Below are 26,458 nucleotides of genomic sequence, written 5' to 3'. Positions count from 1 at the left end.
CATATTTCACCTTCTTGGTCTGCTATTTAGCCCCGAGCTGAATTTGTAATCCAACCCATGCATTTGCCATCGCCAAGACTGCTGAATTCCAGCACTGCAACATCACCCAACTACACCCCTCTTCAATTCATCTGAAGGCATCATCAATGCCTTCGTTGAGCCTAAACCGGATTAGCCTAACCTTCTCCTGTCCAGTCTCCTACCTAGCACCCACAGGCAACTTATGTTCACCTCATTTCATAATTTGCACCAGGTTCTGATCCCTGTCAGCTCAAATATTCACCAACCTACGGTGATTTCCAGTTAAGCAGCAACTTCAAATTTTAAGGATTTTCAAATTCTCCTTTGTCTGCCCTTACTTTTCTCAACAAACTTTCCCTGGCTTACAATCTTCCAAATCTCAATTCTGACCTCGTGCATTTTCATATATCAACACTCCACAATTGGCAGACAGTTATACTGCCGAGTACTGAAACTCTGGAATTTAATCCCCGAACTTCATTCCCACTTTTATGCACTCTTGAAAATCTACCTCTTTTTCCAAATCTTCCTGAAGGTCACAGTGCATGCTTCAATGCCAAATTGTCTTTTAAAGCAATCTGGTGAAGCACCTTGAGTCATGTTACTGCATTAAAGGTCTTGGAAATGTAATTACTGTTGTTCTTTGCTGAGGGTTATTGAGAGCAATTGTACTGCTATTCGACTGACTGACTCAGCATAAATCAGGGATTAATGTCCCTGTAAAACAGAACACAACTACAACGCAGATGTTGGAAAAAAGCAGCTATATTAGCAGTAAATGCCATATGAACAAAGTTTAAAAAATTCTAAACCCACTATTAACACAATACTATTTAAAGAATAGGCATATTTGCAAAAGACTTTTGAGAAGCAGGATCTCCATGTTCAATTTAAAAGAAAAAGTTCCAAGCCTGTCAGAAAATCTATCAAAAGGATCCTGATTCGTAGCTCCTGAACAAGCTGGATTTGAAGTCATGACATGCACTCTTAATTAGGCAATTAATTCAGTCTTATGGTAAGGAAACAAGGTTGGCATGGTGTTTCTTTGTTATAAGTATGCCCCCTGTTGGTTAACTATACAGCAGCTTGTGAAAGCTTATGATTTAGACAATCATAAAGTCGATCACAAAGTAGCATGGCAACTATTTTAGATATACTGAAAGAAGAAAACACATGAGGATAGGGTAACAAGGATATACAAATAAATGAGCACAACATTTCAAACTTACTTGCTTTCTCTTTAAGTAAGGCAACCTGTTGTTTCAGATACTCAATAACTTGGTCAGCCTCGGTAGCTCTCTGCTCCAACCGATTTAACAGAGCACGATCGTTAGACATCCTTATCAATTGCCGGACTAGAAACCTGAGAGGGAAAAAAGGATAAGCAATTTTTTATCAGCATTGACAGATGCCCACCATATTACATTTTAAGAAGCCCAGAAATGTAAATTTTGTTAAAGCCAAATGTCACTGGAACAAATTTGCTTCATTACTTTACAGAATAAATGAAGGCGAATAGATCAACATTAGATATGATACCATGATGCCAACAGCTTTTAGAACCTGCAGTGATATTGCTGCTCCTTTTTCTTATAGTAAGGCATGCTTTTGAGTATCCTGTACAATTGAATGATAAAATCCTAAAAGTGGTTAAAGCTCTCAGAAATAGAAAAGGCATACACTCATTACAATGACTCATGTGAAAACAGGGAAATACCTATTACTGCAGAAATATAGAAATGAAGGATAAACCCTACTGATTGAAACACAGAATAACTGTTTTAATTTTAGATTGTAAAGGAGAGCCGTCTTATTGAAAATTTTTTGCAGAAAATATTATGGTTTGAATTGTGCCTCCATTTAGATTAAAATGGCAAGTCCCCCGGGCCTGACGGGATATATCCTAGGATTATGTGGGAAGCAAGAGAGGAAAATTGCAGTACCGTTGGCAATGATCTTCTCGTCTTCACTGGCAACTGGGGTGGTACCAGGGGACTGGAGAGTAGCGAATGTTGTGCCCCTGTTCAAAAAAGGGAATAGGGATAACCCCGGGAATTACAGGCCAGTTAGTCTTACTTCTGTGGTAGGCAAAGTAATGGAAAGGGTACTGAGGGATAGGATTTACGAGTATCTGGAAAGACACTGCTTGATTAGGGACAGCCAGCACGGATTTGTGAAGGGTAGGTCTTGCCTTACAAGTCTTATTGAATTCTTCGAGGAGGTGACCAAGCATGTGGATGAGGGTAGAGCAGTGGATGTAGTGTACATGGATTTTAGTAAGGCATTTGATAAGGTTCCCCATGGTAGGCTTATGCGGAAAGTCAGGAGGCATGGGATAGAGGGAAATTTGGCCAATTGGATAGAAAACTGGCTAACCGGTCGAAGTCAGAGAGTGGTGGTAGATGGTAAATATTCAGCATGGAGTCCAGTTACAAGTGGAGTTCCGCAGGGATCAGTTCTGGGTCCTCTGCTGTTTGTAATTTTTATTAATGACTTAGAGGAGGGAGTCGAAGGGTGGGTCAGTAAATTTGCAGATGATACAAAGATAGGTGGAGTTGTGGACAGTGAGGAGGGCTGTTGTCGGCTGCAGAGGGACTTAGATATGATGCAGAGCTGGGCTGAGGAGTGGCAGATGGAGTTCAACCCTGCCAAGTGTGAGGTTGTCCATTTTGGAAGAACAAATAAGAATGCGGAATACAGGGTTAATGGTAGGGTTCTTGGTCAGGTGGAGGAACAGAGGGATCTTGGGGTCTATGTACATAGATCTTTGAAGGTTGCCACTCAGGTGGATAGAGTTTGTAAGAAGGCCTATGGAGTATTATCGTTCACTAGCAGAGGGATTGAATTCAAGAGTCGTGAAGTGATGTTGCAGCTGTACAGGACTTTGGTTAGGCCACATTTGGAGTACTGTGTGCAGTTCTGGTCGCCTCACTTTAGGAAAGATGTGGAAGCTTTGGAGAGGGTGCAGAGAAGATTTACCAGGATGTTGCCTGGAATGGAGAGTAGGTCGTACGAGGATAGGTTGAGAGTTCTCGGCCTTTTCTCGTTGGAACGGCGAAGGATGAGGGGTGACTTGATAGAGGTTTATAAGATGATCAGAGGAATAGATAGAGTAGACAGTCAGAAACTTTTTCCCCGGGTACAACAGAGTGTTACAAGGGGACATAAATTTAAGGTGAAGGGTGGAAGGTATAGGGGAGATGTCAGGAGTGGGTTCTTTACCCAGAGAGTGGTGGGGGCATGGAATGCGCTGCCCGAGGGAGTGGTAGAGTCAGATTCATTGGCGACCTTTAAGCGGCATTTGGATAGGTACATGGATGGGTGCTTAATCTAGGATAGAAGTTCGGCACAACATCGTGGGCCGAAGGGCCTGTTCTGTGCTGTATTGTTCTATGTTCTATGTTCTATGTTTGTTGAGAATTTCAAAAGTAAAATTCCAAGTATAGAAGCTTCGAATCATGTAGTCAATAAACATCTTCCATAATACTTGGAAGCAACTACAAAATGTAGCAGCCTTTAAGTAAAACCTTAAAACCAAGTGAAAAATGTTGTCCTTGGAATAGCAGAGGAGTTGAATAGATTTTGTTCGTTAAAGAAAACTTGCAGATTTAATTCAACGTTTGCAAAATTGCAGCATTAGGTTTCAATGAAGTAGATAAAGTCTGGCCGTTTCAATTAGCTAAGGACAGGGGCAGATATTAATTTATAATCGGGACAAGAGATTCAGAGGACAAGGAAGAATTTGTTTTATGCATCAAATGGTAATGACCTGGGACTCCACGGAAAATGAGTGTAGATGAAGGGATGATGATGGATGTGAAAAGTAAATTGGATGGGCAATTGAGTGAAATTAACACCATAGCCCCAACAAGTTTGTGTGGAAAAATCACTGATCAATTTGCTTGACAGATTGCCGGTGTAGACTCAACAACCTGAATAATCTTTGCAAGCATGACTCTGTTTTATGAAGCAGGATTGGTAAACTTCAAAATTAAGAGTCTGTACACTAAATTCATGTAAACAAATCACTACAAGTTGTAGGATTTTGCAAGAAAACATTGCAATCACATGGAGTATTAGAATATTAAAACCAACAATTTTTTTCAGTTATCCTTTGACCAGTGGTCTTAAACCCAGTCCTCCATCCTGTTCTCATATCCCATTATAACTCTTCGCTTCAAACATCTATCAAATCTATTTGTATAAATTGACAATGATCTCTGATTTAATCAGTAACTCCAGGTTTGATATTCAAGATAGCAAAAAGGCCAAAGAACTGCAGTTGCTGGAAATCAGAAACAAAGAGAAATTGCTGGAAAAACTCAGCAGGCCTAGCAGCATTTGTGGAGACAAAGCAGAGTTAACAATTCAGGTTCCAAACGACCCTCCTTCTGAATATCTTCAGATATTCATAATCCTGTGCAAATAAAACCTCTTAATGTTCTTCATCCTAAATCCTTAAAGGCAATCTTTCCATGTTCTCTCATTAACAACCAAATGCTGAAATGAATAGCTTCGCTAGCTAAGCAAATATTCAATGAATAAATGGGACCTGGTTTTAATAGTCAATTAAATGGTTACATTATGCATTGTGGGCTGGGTTATTCACAGTGCAAGTTTCAATAATTAAGCTTAATGTGCAAAAATGACACAATGCTGATACAGGTCAGCCTAATCTCCTGCTGCACTAAGGAGCACCTATGTCTACCTTAGTCTTTGCGACAGTGGCGTTCTTCAAATAAAAGAAAGCACACAGAGCTGACAGATGGAGCAGCTGAGGCTCAGTACTTGCTCTTTCATATTTAAACAGGGCACTGTGTGGGGTTTCCGAATAGTCTCAAATAATGTGCTACTGGAATTTATGGACTGTATTTGTTTCACTTCTATCCTTTAAACCAATAATGGGCAGCAATAGAAAGTTTAAGGCATAAAATTTAATTATGTATTCTGGTAACTGTAGTCACATTAAAAGGCTACTGGAATTAAGAATGCCTACAATGCCGCGCAAGTCCACTGTAGGTTCGTACGCATGAATCCTGGTAAACGTCAGGAGTTCATTTCAGGGAATAATGGACTGGGACATGTCTAAGGTGAGTAAATACCATCTTATATCACTTCATTATTTCATTTAACTTATTATAATGTTATTTCCCCACAAACATTAAGGGGAAATTAAGGCATCTTCCCCCCTCCCCCCACAACACACAATCGAAGACATACATTGTGTGTTGTTTAAGATTAACATTGATATTAGCACTTAGAGGTGTACAGCTGATTTAATTTTTTTAGTGTTGCTGCTGTTGTAATATAAGCAAACGTTGCAATTAGCTTGGACAGTCATAGGATAGATGTTCAGTTAGTCTTTTTTAAATAAAAAAACTTGAAAAACACTAGAGTCATTCAAAGAGCTTTTATGTGGCTCTAAAGTATGGAAATCTGTCATAGATTGAAATAAGAAATGTACATCTATTCAGGAAAGGAAAGCAACATCTGAAGTTAATTAAATAGGACTTGCGTGGTCCAGAGAAAAAGGTGCAAACACAACACATAATTTTGTTTTCCCAGTGTCTAATTTCTTTAAAAGCAGTGTCCAATTTAACATTAAAACATGCTGCTTCAAGTTTTAAAGCCTAAGGACATGCAACCAATTTCCAAACACCTCTGAAACACACCATACACTAGACTAGTTGCATTGCAGACAGAGTCAAGCGCTCAATGGGAAGCACTCCGGAGATGTGTCTGTATTCCTATGACAGATATACTGCACACTATATAAGAATGATAACTTAACACAAGTGCAAAAATATTTCTACAGCTGCAAGGCAAAAACATTAAAAAGAAAATCAAACTTTCAAAATTAGTCACTATCTCAAGACAGCTCTCTGCACTTTTCAATCTGAAGCACTTAAAATCATACAGCCGTTTTCCACCTGAGACAATGCTGGAATGTGAGCCCATACATAAATTTGCTACACATGATGATAAATACAAAAATTATGGATAAATTTGACTTCAATACTGAAACAAAGCAGTGGCAATGCTGAATTTGATCAAGCAGTCAAAACGTGGGAGGACTTATAGGTTTTATTAAAAACAAGTTGAATGATTTTGTCATATTAGAGCAGTGGGGTATCAAAACGTTTGACAAAAAAAAGTGGACCTTGAAAAGTAGATCCAATCAACTATTAAGAGACAGAACATAGTTTTACTTTCCAACTATATGTGCTATAGATCACCTCAGATCAATAGATTAGATTAGATTAGATTCCCTACAGTGTGGAAACAGGCCCTTTGGCCCAACAAGTCCACACCAACCCTCCGAAGAGTAACCCATCCAGACCCATTTCCCTCTGACTAATGCACCTAACACTATGGGCAATTTAGCATGGCCAATTCACCTGACCTGCACATCTTTGGACTGTGGGAGGAAACTGGAGCACCCGAAGGAAACCCACGCAGCCACGGGGAGAATGTGCAAATTCCACACAGACAGTCGCCCAAGACTGGAATTGAACCTGGGTCCCTGGCACTGTGAGGCAGCAGTGCTAACCACTGTGTCACCATGCCTCCCCGTGAAGAAAATGTCTATGGTTCTTCACTTTAGCTTTAATTCAAAGACTTTTTTAAAAAGAATAAAAATTTAGAAAGTAAGCTTTTTGTAATTTGTAAAAAAAAATCAGATATTTAATCCTTAATTGTATACAGTACAGAAGGGAAATTTTGACAGGAAAATTAGGACAACAAATTGAGTGCTGGTCTCCACACCAATTTTTCAAATCCACATTCCTCCCAAAGAGTGCTTTGTACCAGGAGCCTCACGCCAAGATAATCTTAAGTAAACATCTTCATGAAGATTCAAGTGAAATTTATGGACAGCCTACTGACTGGAAAAAAAATGCTGAAACACATATTTTCAAGAAATTGAACTGGTTTGTAAACCTGATAGAGAAAGGCAAAATTTAAAAATCTATAGATCAAGAATAAAATCAAGAATAAAATTAAAAAGAGACTTGCACAGTTTGGATTGCTTAATGAGAGAATTGAGGAAATTAAGAGTTTGTTCAATACTTTAAAATTATAAAGTAATCAGACAGAATAATAGTTGTCATTGACTGAGGCATCCAGAACAAGAGGATGGAGGTACAAGACTAAACAAAGATTTTAAAACAAACTGGCAGAAGCATTTTATAAAGCTTGCGAACATGAATACACTGGAAGCAGCGAATGAAAGAGACTATTTCAGCATTTAATAATATATTAGATAAGCAGTTGAAGGGAAACTGGACAGACTCATAGGATTAGGTCTGAGGTTCATGGCAGAACACATTGCCCGTGAAACAGTCAGGGCCATCTTGAATAAGCAACTTGTCCCCATATAAAAACAAGCATTTCTCTCTTTGAGACTTGGCTCAGCACAACATATAATCAGACAGCACAGGAGACCATTTGGCCCATCATGTCTGTCAACACTTTGATAAAGCCACAAGAAAGTCAGAACTGCAGATGCTGGAAATCAGAGTCTTAAAAGTGAGACGCTGGAAAAACATTGCAGGTCAGGCAGCATCCGAGGAGAAGGAGAGTCGGTGTTTTGGACACTTTTGCTTATAGCCAGCCAATCAGTCTGGACATATACATACTTATTCCACCACAGCCCTATAAAATTTTATTTTCTAAGTAATAATCCAATTCCCTTTTCAAGTTAACGTTGATTCTACTTCTACTATCCATTCAGATAGTGCACTCTATCATAGCTCTCTGTAGAAAATAAAATCTCTGCCAATTTCCTCTCTGATCTTTTACACATTAACATACTTGTGAACATATAAATTAGGAGAAGTCCACTTGGCCCCTTGAGCCTGCTCCATCATTCTCCACATTCCCACTTATTGAGGTAATGTTTCTCACCCTTGCTTATCATCTTTTCTACTCACCTCTGAAATATAAAAGCTGAAAATGTGTTGCTGGAAAAGCGCAGCAGGTCAGGCAGCATCCAAGGAGCAGGCAAATCGACGTTTCAGGCATGAGCCCTTCTTCAGGAATGAGGAAAGTATGCCAAGCGGGCTAAGATAAAAGGTAGGGAGGAGGGACTTGGGGGAGGGGCATTGGAAATGCGATAGGTGGAAGGAGGTTAAGGTGAGGGTGATAGGCTGGAGTGGGGTGGGGGCGGAGAGGTCAGGAAGACGATTGCAGGTTAGGAAGGTGGTGCTGAGTTCGAGGGTTGGGACTGAGACAAGGTGGGGGGAGGGGAAATGAGGAAACTGAAGAAGTCTGGATTCATCCCTTGTGGTTGGAGGGTTCCTAGGCAGAAGATGGGGCACTCTTCCTCCAGCCGTCGTGTTGGTATGGTCTGGCGATGGAGGAGTCCAAGGACCTGTATGTCCTTGGACTCCTCCATCGTCAGACTATAGCAAAACGACGGCTGGAGGAAGAGCGCCTCATCTTCCGCCTAGGAACCCTCCAACTACAAGGGATCATCTCAGACTTCTCCAGTTTCCTCATTTCCCCCCCACCCACCACCTTGTCTCAGTCCCAACCCTCGAACTCAGCACCACCTTCCTAACCTGCAGTCTTCTTCCTGACCTCTCCGCCCCCACCCCCACTCCAGCCTATCACCCTCACCTTAACCTCCTTCCACCTATCGCATTTCCAATGCCCCTCCCCCAAGTCCCTCCTCCCTACCTTTTATCTTAGCCCGCTTGGCATACTTTCCTCATTCCTGAAGAAGGGCTCATGCCCGAAACGTCGATTTGCCTGCTCCTTGGATGCTGCCTGACCTGCTGCGCTTTTCCAGCAACACATTTTCAGCTCTGATCTCCAACATCTGCAGTCCTCACTTTCTCTGAAATATAAAACCTTTCTTCAAGTGACTTTTGAAGATTTTCAAAGTCTCAATCCTCTGAGAAAACAATTCATCTTATTTTATTTAAAATAGGAAGTTATTATTTTAACACTTGCTAGATCTAGATTCTTTCTCAAGAGAAAACATCCTTTGTGCATGCACCAGTAAAGACCTCTCAGGAACTTGTACTCTTCAATCATGTAACCCTTCACTCCTCTAAACTCCAGCAGATACAAGCCTAGCCTGTTTGACATTTCCTCATAAGTCAACCTACCTATCAAAGATATGAGCCTGACAAATCGTTTCTGAATTGCTTCTAATGTAATTACATAACTCCTTAAATAAGGAAACCAATACTATCTTTCCTATTCCAGGTGTTCTGCTAACTGGTCTGTAGTTTCCTGCATTCCGCCTCCATCCCATTTTGAATAAATATTTGCCATTTTCCACTGTAAATGAACTTTCACAGAAACTAGGAAACTTTAGAAATTTAAAACAAAATCCACTTGTCCACTTGTCACTTCTTTTAAGATCTAAGAATGAAGTCCAACAGGGTCTAGAATCTATCAGCCTCCAGCTCCAATAATTTGCTCAGTTCCATTTTTCCAGTGATTGCAATTTTCTCATGTTCACCCTTGCGTCCACTTTCTGGTTTACAGCTATTTCTGGGATGTTACTTGTATCGTCTACAGTGAAGATTGTTATGAAACACCTGTTCCAATCATGTGTCAACTCTATTTTTCATTAGTCTTATAGAAAGTGAGTCTGTGAAATTAATAATGTTCACTTTGTTAACCCTTTTCCTTTTTAATTATCTACAGAAACTCTTACCATCTGTTTTAATATTTCTGAGTGGCTTTTTTATTTTCTCTTCTCATTAACTCTTCAGTCAATCTTTGCTGTTTTTATGTTCAGTTCAATCATCTGATTTGCTGTGCACAATTAAAGCTTATTTCACTGGGATGGTGGATCCTCCCTCTGGGAACATTTCCACTTGTTGGAATATATCTATTCTGTGTATTTTGAAATATCCTTTAAATGTCTCCACTGCATCTCTATTGAACTGTCACTTAATCTAATTTGCAAATGTAATTTAAATTTAATATAAAATTTACATCCTTAATTTAAAGGCATTAGTGTCAGTCTTATTTGCTCCTTCAAAGTATTTTAACACCTCTGTTGAATCTTCTGTACGTTCTCTGCCCTAACGAGGTCAATCTCAGAGCTTCCAGGCTCTTTTAATGAAAGATGTTCCTCATTCCTGGTAGCATTTTAGTAAGTCTGGATGTGCAACATGTTGCTGCAGCTGGTTCTACTTTGTGTATACCACTGATGACCAGACTGTTAACTGGAGTAAGGGGACGCATCATTTTAATATAATGAATGTGGTCTTATGATGCATCTGAGACCATATTTAACACTGAAGCGCACTTGGGTATAATATGCACAACATAAGCTCACAAGATGCCAGAGTGAAAGGAATGGAGAATTTAGCATTGGAAGAAGGATGACAGAATTGGGAAGAGAAGGATCATGAAGAGATTTAAACACAAGGAGAATTTTAAAATTGAAGGCTTTGGAACTAATGAAGGTCAAAGTTATGAATAATAGTGGATAAAAATTGGTGTAATAGAATTTCAGAAGAACTCAAGTTCAGAGGGTAGAGTGGTGCTTTGTAAACTTTTTCCTCACTGTTACCCCATTGTGAAGCTTAAAAATTGTCATGACCCCACAGTGAAAACTGAGAAGTGGGAGGGTAGGGGGAGAAGATTTATGAGTGCATTGGCAAACCTCTGACAGTGAGGGGAGCGGAGCTCAGTGGTAACCATTGCTATCTCTCAGAACTCATGACCCCAAACATTTCAGCTCGTAACACCACTTGAGAAGCACTATGGTAGAGGTTCTGAGACTCACCAGGGAGAACAATAGAGTCGAGTTTAGAGATGATAAAAGTATTAATAAGGGTTCAGAAGCAGGCTGACTGAGTAAAAAATGAAGATAGATGGTATTATGAATACTGTTAGGAAGCTGTGGGTAAGATCAGCATACATTTCCACAATGACAAGTTCTTCAAGGACAATGAAGGTACTGGATAAGAGATAGTAGTTAACAAGGTCAGATGTCTCAAGACTGTGATAACTGTGTTAAACTCAAAGCTGTGAAAGGAAACCTATAATCTGAGAAGTTTATTATTTTCACTGGTCCCAGAGGATAAATACCAACACAGGCTGGCTGATGCAAATGGTCTATTTCAGAGTTATAATTTGTGTAATCAATGAAAGCAAAAACAATAAACGTATTTTGTGTTAAACTAAAAGACATCATTGCAATGTATTCAGTCAAGATGAAAATTAACTGAGCTGAATCAAATCCTTTGATTGTGTTCAACTGGCCTGTTTTGGTTTGTGGTTTGCAGAGGGAAAGAGTGAAAATCTTAGGGTCAGACCTCAAACAACGAGAAATTTGAAATGTTATGGTATGACAGACCAAAGCTATTTTTAAAATTATACTTTACACGAAGAGTAGTGTTCAAGATTTAGAAATATTGATACTCACCCTGCAATTTTCTTTGCAGGATATAGTTTCCATGCTGTAACAAATGTTCATTTTTATTGCCATATTGAAATTTCAAGAAAAATCAGCATTTTGCTGAAAACATGAACCAGATGTTCAGTCCACACAAAAAAATGTGCTATAATTATAAAGAAAAAAGCTTGTAAATCTGAAGTTAAAAGTATTACCAGAATTGCAGAAGTTGGTTGACACCTGTGAAATAGGCTATGACACTCTAAATCTGATGTAGTGTAAACATAACTCATCATTTGTCACTACCCTCTACAGCTGGCTGTTACGCACTTTATCTCCAGCATTTTGTTGTCAAACACACACTTTTTCCTTATAAACGTGTTAAGTGCCTTCCAAAACTGTCACTTGTCTCTCAGTCTCACCTTTTCGAATGCTCCAGTTGATTTATTTCATGCGGAAGTGGCAGTTACCATAATGCTGCTTTTTCCAGCAAAACACTTTTTATGCAATTTTGCATAGAGATAACAGGACACTGTCAGTGTCTTATCAAATCGGTCAAGAAACTAGTAACCAGATCGGCTTTCAAACAGGTACGGCAATCAAACTTTCACAAAATTGTCAAACGCTTCGGGGAAAATAAAGTAACTTTTCATAAAAGCATTCAAATCCACAGTTGGTCCCAGTGTTTGAAACCAAGAGCTCATTGCAAATGCCAGGTCTAATGCAAATACTAGATGTAGAGACCTCTTTACCCTCCAAGATGCTTTCAACACACTCTAAACATTTGACAATGCAGATTTAAATGTGTTAATGTCATCTAGTGGCAGATTTTCAGCATTACACCAATTCAATTTACTAACTATGTTATGCTTATTTTGAGCACTCCATACATTTAACTATACTGAACCTTTCGCAAGGTGTTAAAGTTGAAATCATGTTGATAGGCATAACTTTCCACTAAGCTACCAGATCAATTTAAAAAGTATATCACTAGGTTATGGTTCATTCCTCTTACATTTCAATCTCCTTGTTTTGCAAAAATGAATTTGGATCGGTAACAACAACAGAGACATTTACGGGTCATTTTCCAGCACTTTAGACTTTCCAGCATTACTTAAGAGTTCCCATAATGACAGTAAACACACTTGTTTGGCGTGGTACTCATCCGTTCTGAACAAGATGCTCGTACCATCAATCTCTGTGGGGTTAATTGTGAAGAGGTAGTAGCACCATTGCTTCAGTCCCTGAATGAGCACAACATTGTTCCAGATCTTCCAACGGCTTCATCCAGAAACAGTGTTTCATCAACAACATCCCTCCCAAACTAACAATAATCAAATTTCTATTAATGCTCGCAATCCAGATGTTGTAGACTATAGAGCCAGTGCAAGCTAGTACCTTTAGAATAGAGTTAAATCAAAACAAGCAAATGCTGGTACAGGGAAGGGGAAAAAATAGTGATAAAATGGATGATAGCATTACTGAATGTTGTATGGACCAGCAGTATTTGAAATGAGCTAGCACGATTTTTCACTTTCAACAAACTTCTTCACCCCTCTCCTTTGACAGTACCATCTAATGGCATCATTCAAAATAATGCATAGTGTAACTTAAATTATACTCAGCATAATTTTGAGATACATACACATTGAATAACATGCCAGCAATTGACAAAGAGATGAAGGTACGTGAAGACCTGGAAACAATCATTATCACAAAAGAGATAGTGTTGGACAAGCTAATGGAGCTAAGGGTAGACATGTCTCCTGGGCCTGATGGAGTGCATCCCAGGGTACTAAAAGAGATGGTGGGAGAAATAGCAAATGCACTCGTGGTAATTTTCCAAAATTCACTGGACTCTGGGGCAGTTCCAACAGATTTGAAAACAGCAACTGTGATGACACAATTTAAAAAGGGCAGTAGACATTAGGTGGTGAATTATAGACCAGCTAGCTTAACTTCAGTGATGGGGGAAATGTTTGAGCTTATTATCAAGGAAGAAATAGCAAGGCATCTAGATATAAATTGTCCCGTTGGGCAGACACACCATGAGTTCATGAAGGGCAGGTCACGCTGGACTAATCTACCGGAATTCCATAAAGACATTACGAACACAGTGGATAATGGGGACCCAGTATCTAGGTTTCCAAAATGAATTCAACAAGGTGCCATTCAAAAGGCTGTTGCAGAAAATAATGATGCTTGGCGTTACAGGCAATGTATTAGTATGGATAGCTTTGTGCCTGGGAAATCATGAATAACAAACTTGATTGAGTTTTTTGAAGAAGTAACAAAGAAGATTGATGAGGGCAGAGCAGTAGATGTGATCTATATGAACTTCAGTAAGGCGTTCAACAAGGTTCCCCATGGGAGACTGATTAGCAAGGTTAGATCTCATGGAATACAGGGAGAACTGTATCTATGTGGATACAGAACTGGCTCAAAGGTAGAAGACAGAGGAGGGTGGTTGAGGGTTGTTTTTCAGACTGGAGGCCTGTGACCAGTGGAGTGCCACAAGGATCGGTGTGGGGCCCTCTACTTTTTGTCATTTACATAAATGATTTGGATGCGAACATAAGAGGTACTGTCAGTAAGTTTACAGATGACACCAAAATTGGAGGTGTAGTGGACAGCGAAGAGGGTTACCTCAGATTACAACAGGATCTGGACCAGATGGGCCAATGGGCTGAGAAGTGGCAGATGGAGTTTAATTCAGGTAAATGTGAGGTGATGTATTTTGGGAAAGCAAATCTTAGCAGGACTTATACACTTAATAGTAAGGTCCTAGGGAGTGTTGCTGAACAAAGAGACCTTGGAGTGCAGGTTCATAGCTCCGTGAAAGTGGAATCGCAGGTAGATAGGATAGTAAAGAAGGCGTTTGGTATGCTTTTCTTTATTGGTCAGAGTATTGATTACAGGAGTTGGGAGGTCATGTTGCAGCTGTACAGGACATTGGTCAGGCCACTGTTGGAATATTGCATGCAATTCTGGTCTCCTTCCTATCGGAAAGATGTTGTGAAACTTGAAAGGGTTCAGAAAGGATTTACAATGATGTTGTCAGGGTTGGAGGATCTGAGCTACAGGGAGAGGTTGAACAGGCTGAGGCTGTTTTCCCTGGAGCGTCAGAGGCTGAGGGGTGACCTTCTAGAGGTTTACAAAATTATGAGGGGCATAAATAGACAAAGTCTTTTCCCTGGGATCGGGGAGTCCAGAACGAGAGGGCATAGGTTTAGGGTGAGAGGGGAAAGATATAAAAGAGACCTAAGGGACAACATTTTCACGCAGAGGGTGGTACGTGTATGGAATGAGCATCCAGAGGATGTGGTGGAGGCTGGTACAATTGCAACATTTAAAGGGCATTTGGATGAGTATATGAATAGGAAGGGTATGGAGGGATATGGGCCAGGTACTGGCAGGTGGGACTAGATTGGGTTGGGATATCTGGTCGGCATGGACGGGTTGGACCGAAGGATCTGTTTCCACTCTGTATATCTCTATGACTCTATGGTTAACCAATAGGAAGCAAAGAGTAGGAATAAATGTGTGCTATTCTGGTTGGTGATCAGTGACTAGTGGCATGCCTTAGGGATCAGCATTGGGACTGCAATTATTCACAATTTACATTTATGATTTGGTGTTGGGGGCCACTTGTAGTGTGTCAAAGTTTGCAGGTGACACTAAGATGAGTGGCAGAGCAAAGGATTGTGAAACATTGCAAAGGGACATAGTTTAAGTGAATGGGCAAAGGTCTGGCAGATAAGTATAATGTCATAAACATGACGTCATCCACTTCGGTAGGAACAACAGTAAACAGGACTATTACTCAAATGGTGAGAAATTGCAGCATGCTCCTGTGCAGAGGGACCTGGGTGTCCTTGTGCATGAATCACAGAAGGTTGGTCTGCAGGTACAACAGGTAATTAAGAAGGCAAATGGAATTTTGTCCTTCATTGTTAAAGGGATTGAGTTTAAAAGCAGAGAGGTTATGTTGCTGCTGTACAGGGCGCTGGTGAGGCCACATCTGGAGTACTGCATGCAGTTTTGGTCACCTTATTTGAGAAAGGATGTACTGGCACTAGAGAGGCTGCAGAGGAGGTTCACTAGGTTGATTCCAGAGTTGAGGGGGTTGACTTATGAGGAGAGACGGAGTAGACTGGGATTATATTCATTGGAATTTATAAATATGGTGTGGGGGGAGAGATCTTCTGGAAAAATGTAAAATTATGAAGGGGATAGACAAGATAGAAGTAGAGAGGAGGTTTCCACTAGTGGGTGAAACTAGGTTAAGAGGGCATAGCCTCAAGATTAGAGGCAGCAGATTCAAGACTGAATTGACAGGGAATTTCTTCACCCAGAGGGTTGTGAATCTATGGAATTCCCTGCCCAGTGAAGTTGAGGCTTCCTCAGTAAATGTGTTTAAAGCTAAGATAAATAATTTTTTGAACAGGAAAGGAATTAAGGGTTATGGTGAAAGGGCGGGTAAGTGGAGCTGAGGCCATGAAAAGATCAACCATGATGTTATTGAATGGCAGAGCAGGCTCTAAAGGCCAGATGGCCTACTCCTGCTCAGACCTCTGATGTTCTTATGTGGAAAGATCATTGAGGAAACCTCCAATTTTGATCCACTTCTTAAAAATAAGGATTTTAAATTTAAAGTATACTTTTCATTAATTTCAGATAAAACTTTGGAAGGAATCAAGTTATAGAGTCATTTGTTTTATATAAAAAAGCTATTTTTAAATTGGACTAATCGCATTGATTTATTGTTTGACATGTTGTGAGGAAAAAACTACAGTTGTGCGCAAGTCAAGGATTTTCAAATACTTACTAATACATTTCTTCTGGTTTTTCAGTATAAAAATTCTTTTTAAAAATTCTCATGCCACTGTGAAACTTAGCACTCAGACATTCTTTTCTGACCTCATTCAATCTAGACGTACATGATAATCAGTACTTCTGGTTAATGGTTTTTTTGCTATTTTTGCCTCCCCCTAGTTTTGACCACCCACAACTTTAAATGGCAGACTGAAATTCCATAGCTTGAGAATCGTGTTGCTAATTTACTATCGGCTGTCTTGTAGAAGAGCAGAACTGTGCCACTCTTCTTCCATTTACAGTTTTCTTTTTCAAAATCAACCTTAACTCTGTTGTAACACTCAGTCATACAGCACAGAAATGGATATTTCAGTCCAACCAGTCTTTGCCAACCATAATCCCAAACTACTTCCACTTGCCATTTCTTATTCACGTACTTATCCAAATGTCTTTTGAATGTTGTAACTGTCCCTACATCCACCACTTTTTCTGGCAGTTCATTCCACATATGAACAACTCAGTGCAAAAAATAATTGCCCCTGTCATTTTTAAAGCATTCTCATTTTGTCTTCAAAGTATGCACACAAGTCTGGAATTCCCAACCCTTTGAAAAAGACACCTGCTATTCACCCAATCTACACCTCTCGTGATTTTATAAACCTCAATAAGGCCAGCCCTCAACCAGCTGCAGTCCAATGAAAACAGTCCCGACCTATACAGCCTCCCCTTACAACTCAAACCCTCCATTCCTAGCAACATCCTGGTAAATCTTTTCTTAACCCTCTCTAGCTTAATAATATCCTTCCTATAACAGGGTGACCATAACTAGACTCAGTACTCCAGAAGAGGCTTCGCCAACACCCTATACAACCTCAACATGACATCCCAACTCCTATGTACGAAGGTCTGAGCAATGAAGGCAAGTGTGTGAGGTGCCTTCTTAACCACGATGTCTTCATGTGATGCAAACTTCAAAAGAATTATGTACATGAACCCCTCAGTCTCTCTGTTCTAGCACGACTGAAGGCTCTATTTTTCATTGAATAAGTTCTGCCCTTGTTTGCTTTACCAGAATGCTCATATTTATCCAAATTAAACTCCACCTGCCATTCCTCAGTGCATTGACTCAACTGATCAAGATCGCTCATCCTAGACATTCTTCTTCACTAAAGATTTTTGAGAAGATTTGTAGCTCAGGTTGATGATAAGTATGCAAGTTAGCTTGAACTGGAAAATGTTTTCAGATGTTTCATCACCATACTAGGTAACATCATCAGTGACAGTCTCCGGTGAAGCACTGGTGGTATGTCCCGCCTCTCTATTTATCGATCTTGGTTGTTTAAGATGGCTAATGTCATTTCCAGTTCTATTTTTCATGTGAAGGTAGTTAGGATAGAAGTTGTGTTTATAGATGGAATTCTGATTATAATACCATGCCTCTCAGAATTCTCATGTGTGTCTTTGTTTTGCCTGTCCTAGGATGCGCGTTTTGTCCCAGTCAAAGTGGTGTCCTTCTTTGTCTCTACGTGTGGAAACTAGTGACACTGGGTCATGTCTTTTGGTGACCAGTTGGTGTTCATTAATCCTGATGGCAAGTTTTCTTCTTCACTGTCCGCTAAACCACCAATTTTCATGTCAGCGACAAACTTATTAACCATGCCTTCTATAGTCTCAGCTTAGTCATTTGCATAAATGACAAACAAAACGTGTACCTAGCACCAATCCCTGAGGGACACCACTGGGAACAGCCCTCCAGTTTGACAAACAACTCTCCACCACCACTCTGTCTCCTGCTACTAAGCCAATTTTGCATCCAAGCGGCAAGCTCACCCAGAAACCCGTGTGATTGACTGTATTTATTAATTTACCATGCAGAACCTTGTCAAAGGCTTTAGTAAAAGTCTGAACAAATAACATTGACTGCTCTGACCTCAAACGTCTTGATTATTTCCTCAAAAAAAACTTAGTATTTAGAGAGCTCATGGACTCAAGAATAACACTCGAGATTCAAGCAAATCATCCAGGGCTGAAATTTGAGCGTAATATTTAGGAACAGGGAAATTGTTGGATGGGCCCTTTTTCAGATGAAAGATCAAAAGGTAAAGTCGCCACAGCCTTACCATACCATATGTAAATATGACTGGTGATGGTTTAACCCAGACGGTCACCATGCCGTAGGTGGGTGAGGGTTGAGGTTGAGAAGGCGATTCCTTCAAGGGAATCTCAGCTGATGTAGGATTTGAACTAATGCTGCAGGTATCACTCTGTATCACAAACTAGTTATCCATCTCAATTAACTAGGCCCCCTTTACTCTAGCAGGTACAAGAGATCCTGTAATGCTATCCGAAAGGGCCTGTGTTAGTTATCTGCATTTCTTTGGATAATGTTATCTCTCAATAATAATCACTGGAACAGTCTAACCGGTAATTTAGCGCATTGTAATCTGCAGGAGTTTCCTGTGCCCAAAATGATTGCTGCATTTGAATAAGTTAAAAACACTCCATATTTCATTAAATATCACACAGTACCAGATTATCATCCAACAAGTTTAATTGGAAGCACTAGCTTTTGGAGTGCTGCTCCTTCATCAGCTGGCTGTGGAGTATACCTAATGAAGGCACAGCGCTCCGAAAGCTAGTGCTTCCAATTAAACCTGTTGGACTATAACCTGGTGTTGTGTGATTTTTAACTTTGTACACCCCAGTCCAACACCAGCATTTCCAAATCTTATTTCATTAGTTAACTATGAAGTAATTTTACATCAAGTGTATGGCAAAGCGTTTAAATAAATATAGATTTCTTTCAAGTCATGCAACTGGATTTTTTGAGTCACCCTATTGAACATACATCCTGCCTGATAGGGTCAGTTTGGCCAGTTATATAATGTTACTTGAGGACAGCACTGCTATTTGACCAGTCTGATGCCCTTCTCCCAAGACAACTGGTGCAAGCTGCATTGACTGTGGTTTAAATAAAGCTGACCTTTTGATCGACTGCTTAAAAAAGTCATCAACGCAACTGACTATTTGAGACTCATATTTTGGAAGCCACCAGGTTAAGAATTAATAAATCTTGTAAAAAGTACCTTTAAAGTTTGGGTGGTTTTATAGATTTAAGAGACATGAGCACAAAGTAAAAGTAAATGAGATGCTCAAATGATCAGACTGTTGGAGGATTTAAATTAGAATACATTTATTTAATTTTCAGTAAGGAAAACAATTTTCATTACCTCCCCATTGCAACTTTTAGCCACTGGTTTACATTTCTCTGTGCTCAGATTAAATGACATTTGCCAGCTGGGATACAACATTCAGTAATCTTGCAATATCTTACTATTTTGAGTTAAACATCCTACAATACCAGGTTATAGTCCAACAGTACTTCCAAATAAACCTGTTGGACCATAAGCTGGTGTTGTTGATTCTTAACTTTGTCCACCCCAGTCCAACACCAGCATCTCCACATCATTACTATTTTAATACTGAGGGCTTCACAATTGAATTCAATTATATTTTCAGTAAATACCACTAATCGATAGTGATCAGAAGCAGCAAGCCAAGCAGTTTCTCCCATTCCATCCCATGGACTGAAGCTAATTCTAATGCCACTTCTACCCTGCAGCTGACATCAACTAACTCAGCACAGAACAAGAATCAAATCTGGAAAAGGTTTGAGCTAACTTCATTGTACTAATAGCAATTTCTTTTTTTTTGGAGGTGGAATGTGTCAAGATTATAACTGAAAGTAAGACAGTTAAATTCTGATACTAAATTTTAGAACCTTCAACTGAACTTTACCAAAAACGTTGCGACTCAGTACAATTCTGGAATATACAATATTCTTATTTTCTATGACTTAGCTTTTGGTTTTCCACACAGAACAGAAAACACAAATAGCATAGCACCAAGTATTGAGTTGTACCATGTGTATATAATGGCACACAATTGTTTGACTTCAAGATTTCTGGCGTCTCTGCACAGCTGCTGGATCTGTTCAACAGGCAAACACAAGCACACTGTCTCTTTAATTTTTGCCAACCCTTACACTAAATACCACATTGACTAATGGTCTTAAGACTCCTTTTTACAGCAAAACTTTACTAAAGCCAGCACTTATTTCTTTCATAAACAAAATATAATGCAAACACACTCTCTTCATAATCATAATCCTAGTCTTCTCTGATCATGTAAAATTGGATAAATCTGAAGTATTTTAATTACTTCCTTATACTGAATCTATTTCCTACACTTGACTGGAGACATTATTCTTACATTGAATCACATTCTCAAGAATCTCAAAATACCTGACAAATTAAAAGAAATCTGTTTACATTTTATTCTTTCGCTTGCAGTGAGCGCAACATTGCATCTGAAATGAAACGTAAAATATCATTCCTATTTAGAAGATAAAGATCAATTACTGCTATCCAACAAAATACAATGTATTCCTGATCAAACAATAATTCATGGTATTCCAAATTATTGAATGTACATAATAAATGCATCTGCAAAAACATTACTAAACTATTCCTGTTATATGAGTATTTGCAACCATACACATACCATGAGAGTTCAATCCATAGGTAGTATTATGACCAATAAATATTATAGCTGTTAAGATTTTTTTTTTAAGAAGTACAGTGTAAGAGTGAACTCAGGATTTAATACACAAAATACAATTTAATTTTCTTCTTTTGAATTTCAACACTAACATTAAACCATTTTCAATTATCCAAGTTTGTACATTATAGATTTTATCCATAACAATGCCCTCCACATTACTCAAGAAAACAAGCTTTAACATTCTTCAAAAAATTTGTGACCAATGATCAGATGTTCTGCAGCAAAGGTACAACATCACAAATAAGCACTACAAATTACCTAATACGGTAACAGTTCCAGGGATTTAGTTGATTGGAGACTTGTACATTGGTCTTTTAAATCAGTTTGTTGGGTCACAACAAAACACTGTTCAATCAGTTCCCAGCAAAAAAAACCTACTCTAGTAGTGAACCAACTACAGAATCATTCCTCCAACCAAAATTTAAGGGAGAGTTTTCTAACTTTCACAAGCAAGACAACTCCAATAAGATAGCAACATGTGCACATCTATAAATAGTTTCATGTTATCTGAAACTGCATTCCGAACATGGTACCAGTCATATTGGCCTATACTCAGATATTGGCTGAATAATTACAAGTTCCATTGGTGAAGGATGTTTCAGAAGTCTTTCTATGCATATTGTCACTCTACTCACTGTAAAGCACTGAAACTTTCTTCAGAAGATAATTATAACAAGGGAAGCCACCAACACATCTTAGTTCATGAAATCCAGAAAATATCCCACACTACTCCATCCAATTGCACCTTAAACAATTAGAGCTTTCATCTCTTACAATTCTATGCAAGAATCCAGTCTATGAATGAATTCCTCAATTTCAGTACTAAATTTGCTTTTTACTTATTTGAACCGATGATTCATACTGGTAATTATTTTAATCAATCTGCTCAGTCATTTAGGGAGAGGCAATAGCCTAATGGTATTATTACTGGACTGTTAATCCAGAGACTGAGTTAATGCCCTGGGAACCTGGGTTCGAATCCCAACATGGGCAGAATGTGAATTCAATATTAAAAAATTGGAATAAAGAAGCTACTGATGATCATGAATCAATGTCAGAAAAACTCAAATGTTTCACTAATGCTCCTCAAGGAAGAAAAGTGCCATCTTGTTTAGCCTACATGAGACTAAATGCTTGCTGAGCCAGTAACACCTTCATCCCATGACTGAATAAAAAAGAAACAAAATGCTGAGACCTGTCAGATGCAAGTGAGACTTGAACCCGGGCCTTTGGCCCAAAGGTAGTGACCGCTGATCACAGTGATGGTGATCACCTTGGGCCAAAAGCCTGGGTTCAAGTCACACTTGCATCTGACACGTCTCAGCATTTTGTTTAGGATCAGTGTTAAAATGTTATGGTTTCAATTGTTAGAATCACAGAATTGTTATAGTGCAGAAGGGAATTATTTGGCCTGTCATACCATACCAGCTTTTCAAACGAGCATCTCATTTAGTGACATTCTCCTGTCTCCAGAATCTGTACATTGTTGCTTTTCAAATAATCATTTGAATGCCTCAGTTGAACCTACCTCTAACATACAGTCAGGCAGTCCACTCCAGACCCTAATCACTTTGCGGGAACATACTTTTACTCAATCACTTTTGCTTCTTTCATAAATTGCTTTAAGTCTGTGCCCTTTTGATCTTGACCCTTTGGATGGAACCATTTTCTCCCTGTTCACTCTATTTGAGCTGTTCACTCACAGCAGATTGAAACATTCAGCAGCATGAGAAATCCAGATAGAGTGAACATGGAGAAAATGGTTCCATTCATGAAAGGAGAAAGTGAGGACTGCAGATGCTGGAGATCAGAGCTGAAAATGTGTTGCTGGAAAAGCCTGCCTACCTTTTATCTTAGTCTGCCTCCTCCCTACCTTTTATCTTAGCCTGCTGGACACACTTGCCTCATTCCTGAAGAAGGGCTCATGCCCGAAACATCGATTCTCCTGTTCCTTGGATGCTGACCCAACCTCCACTCCCGGCACCTTCCCCTGCACCCGCAAGAAATGCAAAACTTGCGCCCACACCTCCCCCCTTACGTCCCTCCAAGGCCCCAAGGGACACTTCCATATCCGCCAGAAATTCACCTGCACCTCCACACACATCATCTATTGCATCCGCTGCACCCGATGTGGCCTCCTCTATATTGGGGAGACAGGCCGCCTAATTGCGGAACGTTTCGAGAACACGTCTGGGATACCCAGACGAACTAACCCAACCACCCCGTAGCCCAACACTTCAACTCCCCCTCCCACTCCACCAAGGACATGCAGGTCCTTGGACTCCTCCATCGCCAGACCATAGCAACACAACAGTTGGAGGAAGAGCGTCTCATCTTCCGCCTGGGAACCCTCCAACCACAAGGGATGAACTCAGATTTCTCCAGTTTCCTCATTTCCCCTCCCCCCACCTTGTCTCAGTCAAATCCCTCGAACTCAGCACCGCCTTCCTAACCTGCAATCTTCTTCCTGACCTCTCCGCCCCCACCCCACTCCGGCCTATCACCCTCACCTTGACCTCCCTCCACTTATCGCATTCCCAACACCCCTCCCCCAAGTCCCTCCTCCCTACCTTTTATCTTAGCCTGCTGGACACACTTTCCTCATTCCTGAAGAAGGGCTTATGCCCGAAACGTCGATTCTCCTGTTCCTTGGATGCTGCCTGACCTGCTGCGCTTTTCCAGCAACACATTTTCAGCCCCATTCATGAAAGGGTCAAGATCAAAAGGGCACAGACTTAAAGTCATTTATGAAAGAAGCAAAAGTGATTGAGTAAAAGTACATTCATGTAAAGTGATTAGGGCCTGGAATTAGATTTAATTCCCTATAGGGTGGAAACAGGCCCTTCTGCCCAACCAGTCCACACCGACACTCCGAAGAGTAACCCACCCAGACCCATTTCCCTCTGACTAATGCACCTGTCACTATGGGCAATTTAGCATGGCCAGTTCACCCGACATGCACATCTTTGCGACTGTGGGAGGAAACCGGGCCACCCGGAGGAAACCCATGCAGACACGGGGAGAATGTGCAAACTCCACACAGACAGTTGCCTGAGGCTGGCATCGAACCCGGGACCCTGATGCTGTGAGGCAGCAGTGCTAACCACTGAGCCACCGTGCTGCCCACAGTGGACTGCCTGACAGTATGGTAGAAGTCGGTTCAATTGAGGCATTCAAATGATTATTTAATCATAGAGATGTACAGCACGGAAACAGACCCTTTGGTCCAACCCGTCCATGCCGACTAGATATCCCAACCCAATCTAGTCCCACCTGCCAGCACCTGGTCCATATCCCTCCAAACCCTTCCTATTCATATATCCATCCAAATGCCTTTTAAATGTTGCAATTGTATTAACCTCCACCACTTCCTCTGGCAGCTCATTCCATACATGTACCACCCTCTGCGTGAAAACATTGCTCCTTAGGTCTCTTTTGTATCATTCCCCTCTCACCCTAAACCTGTGCCCTCTAGTTCTGGACTCCCCGACCCCAGGGAAAAGACTTTGTCTATTTATCCTATCCATGCTCCTCATGATTTTGTAAACCTCTATAAGGTCACCCCTCAGCCTCCGACGCTCCAGGGAAAACAGCCCCAGCCTGTTCAGCCTCTCCCTATAACTCAAATCCTCCAACCCTAGCAACATCCTTGTAAATCTTTTCTGAACCTTTCAAGTTTCACAACAACTTTCCGAAGGAGACCAGAACTGTATGCAATATGCCAACAGTGGCCCTAACCAATGTCCTCTACAGCCACAACATGACCTCCCAACTCCGATACTCAATACTCTGACCTAAAGCAACAATGTACAGGTTCTGGAGAAAATGCCACTAAATGAGATGTTCATTTGGACAGCTGGTACGGATATGACAGGCCAAATAATGCCCTTCTGCACCATAACAATTCTGTGATTCTAACAACTGAAACCATAGCATTTTAACAGTGATCCTAAACACACTTTGCACTTCCCTCACCCTGAAAAGAAACTTTCAGGACCACTTAAATCATCCGATTAACTTGAAACCAAAAGAAAAAGACAATGCATGTTTACCCTGGCAGCATTTCAAGTTCATCAGAAAGTTCCCACAGCATTATCAGTGACGCTCTCTCACTGAATAAACTTTAAGAGAAAATGTAGTGACGTCCTTAACTCATGTTTTATGTGGGAGCTTGGGTGCAATATAAACATGTTTTTTTCTGTATAAGATGTTGAACTATCATTGTCCATAACTCTCCAATGAAAATTCACGCCCTCCTGTCCGTGTTCTCCCTGTAAACAAAACCAAAATATGACCAATTCGATCCAACTGCTAACTTCTCCTGTTACCCTTCAACCCTTCAGGCATTTCTCTTAATACCAAACCAAAATGGAGATGGGGGGAGATAGACGTGGGAGAAGTGGGGAAGGAGTTGTGAGAAGGAGTGAAATTGGGATGAGATGGATGCTGGGTTTTGGGGCGACGGGAGACTGACTGAGGGAAAAGGGGCGAGTGTGTGGTGCTGGAAAAGCACAGCAGGTCAGGCAGCATCCGAGGAGCAGGAGAATCAACAGATGGACAGATGGGGTTGAAAGAGGGTTGACAAATTGAGGGGAGGGTTAAAGATTGATGGGGCGGGCGGGAAGAGTGGTGGGGGGAGAGTGTAAGATTGACAGAGCGGTAGGAGGGGGAGAGTTTGGGAGGGGGCATGATCGATGCGAGGGTGGTGGAAGGACAGTGCAGGATCAACAAGTGCAGTACAGTAAGGAGGAGGCAAGATTGACATGGGGTATGGGGTAAGGAGGAAAGTAAAATGGACTGGGATGTAGGTTAAGGAGGGTGGGGGTGGAGAGGGTGCCAGTGGGGGATGTGGGGGTGGTGGCATTGATGGGGGGGCATGAGGGGTTGTGCTAGGGTTGGGGTAGGGGGTGGGGGTTATGACTGTGCTTGGGGGGGATGGAGGCAGGGTTTGTGAGGGTGCTGGGGTGATGGCACAGGGGTTGTGGGGTGCTGGGGGATGTGGGGGCTGGGGATTGTGGAGTGCTGAGGGATGGGGCAGGGTTGTTGGGGTGCTGGGGGGGAATGGGTGCATGGGTGCATGATGTGCTGGGGGTTGTGGCAGGATGGGGATGGTGTGTGGGGAATTGATATGCTGGGGTATTGTGGGGGTGGGGATGTTAGGTGGGCTCAGGAGGGTGGGGATGTAGGGGACTGGTGTGCTGGGGGGTGCTTGGGGTAGGGGTTGATGGCTAGGGGTGTTGTGGGGGTAGGGATTATTGTGCTGGGGGTTATGGGGGTGAGGTGGGATAGGGACTGGAAATTGATGGCTGGGGGGTTGTGGGGATTGGTGTGCTGTGGGGGAGGTTGTGGGGGTGGGGTGCTGGGGTGGGGATTGACGGCTGGGGGGGATGTTGGGGTGGGGAGTGATGGCTGGGGCGGTTGTGAGGGTGGGGAGTGATGGCTGGGGGGGTGTTGTGGATTAATGGCTGGGGGGGGATTGTGGGGGTGGGGATAGGAGTGATGGCTGGGGGAGGTTGTGGGGGTGGGGATGGGGATTGATGGCTAGGGTGGCTGTGGGGAGGGGATTGATGGCTGGGGGTGTGTGGGGGAGGGGGTTGATGGCTGAAGGGGTATGGGGGTGGGAATTGATGGCTG

The 26,458-nt window shown here is 41.2% G+C and overlaps 1 protein-coding gene across 4 annotated transcripts in view; it reads right to left on the bottom strand.

Annotated features, from left to right (window-relative positions):
* aimp1a (aminoacyl tRNA synthetase complex interacting multifunctional protein 1a) overlaps positions 1 to 26,458 on the bottom strand; it is a 66,578-nt gene that overhangs the window by 39,097 nt on the left and 1,023 nt on the right. For 2 of the 4 annotated variants that reach the window (XM_072583902.1, XM_072583901.1), the window contains exon 2: positions 1,251 to 1,384. In XM_072583902.1, the coding sequence (XP_072440003.1) occupies positions 1,251 to 1,359 (109 nt within the window). In that variant the 5' untranslated portion in view covers positions 1,360 to 1,384. Of the gene's footprint in view, positions 1 to 1,250; positions 1,385 to 21,082; positions 21,256 to 24,876; positions 25,087 to 26,458 lie in introns of those variants that run through there. The other 2 variants (XM_072583900.1, XM_072583903.1) reach the window with 2 other exon arrangements.

The sequence above is a fragment of the Chiloscyllium punctatum genome, chromosome 14, assembly GCF_047496795.1.
Source record: "Chiloscyllium punctatum isolate Juve2018m chromosome 14, sChiPun1.3, whole genome shotgun sequence".
NCBI classification, from domain to species: domain Eukaryota; kingdom Metazoa; phylum Chordata; class Chondrichthyes; order Orectolobiformes; family Hemiscylliidae; genus Chiloscyllium; species Chiloscyllium punctatum.
Note: the sequence above shows the minus strand (reverse complement) of the source record. Positions and strands in the feature narration are given on the sequence as shown.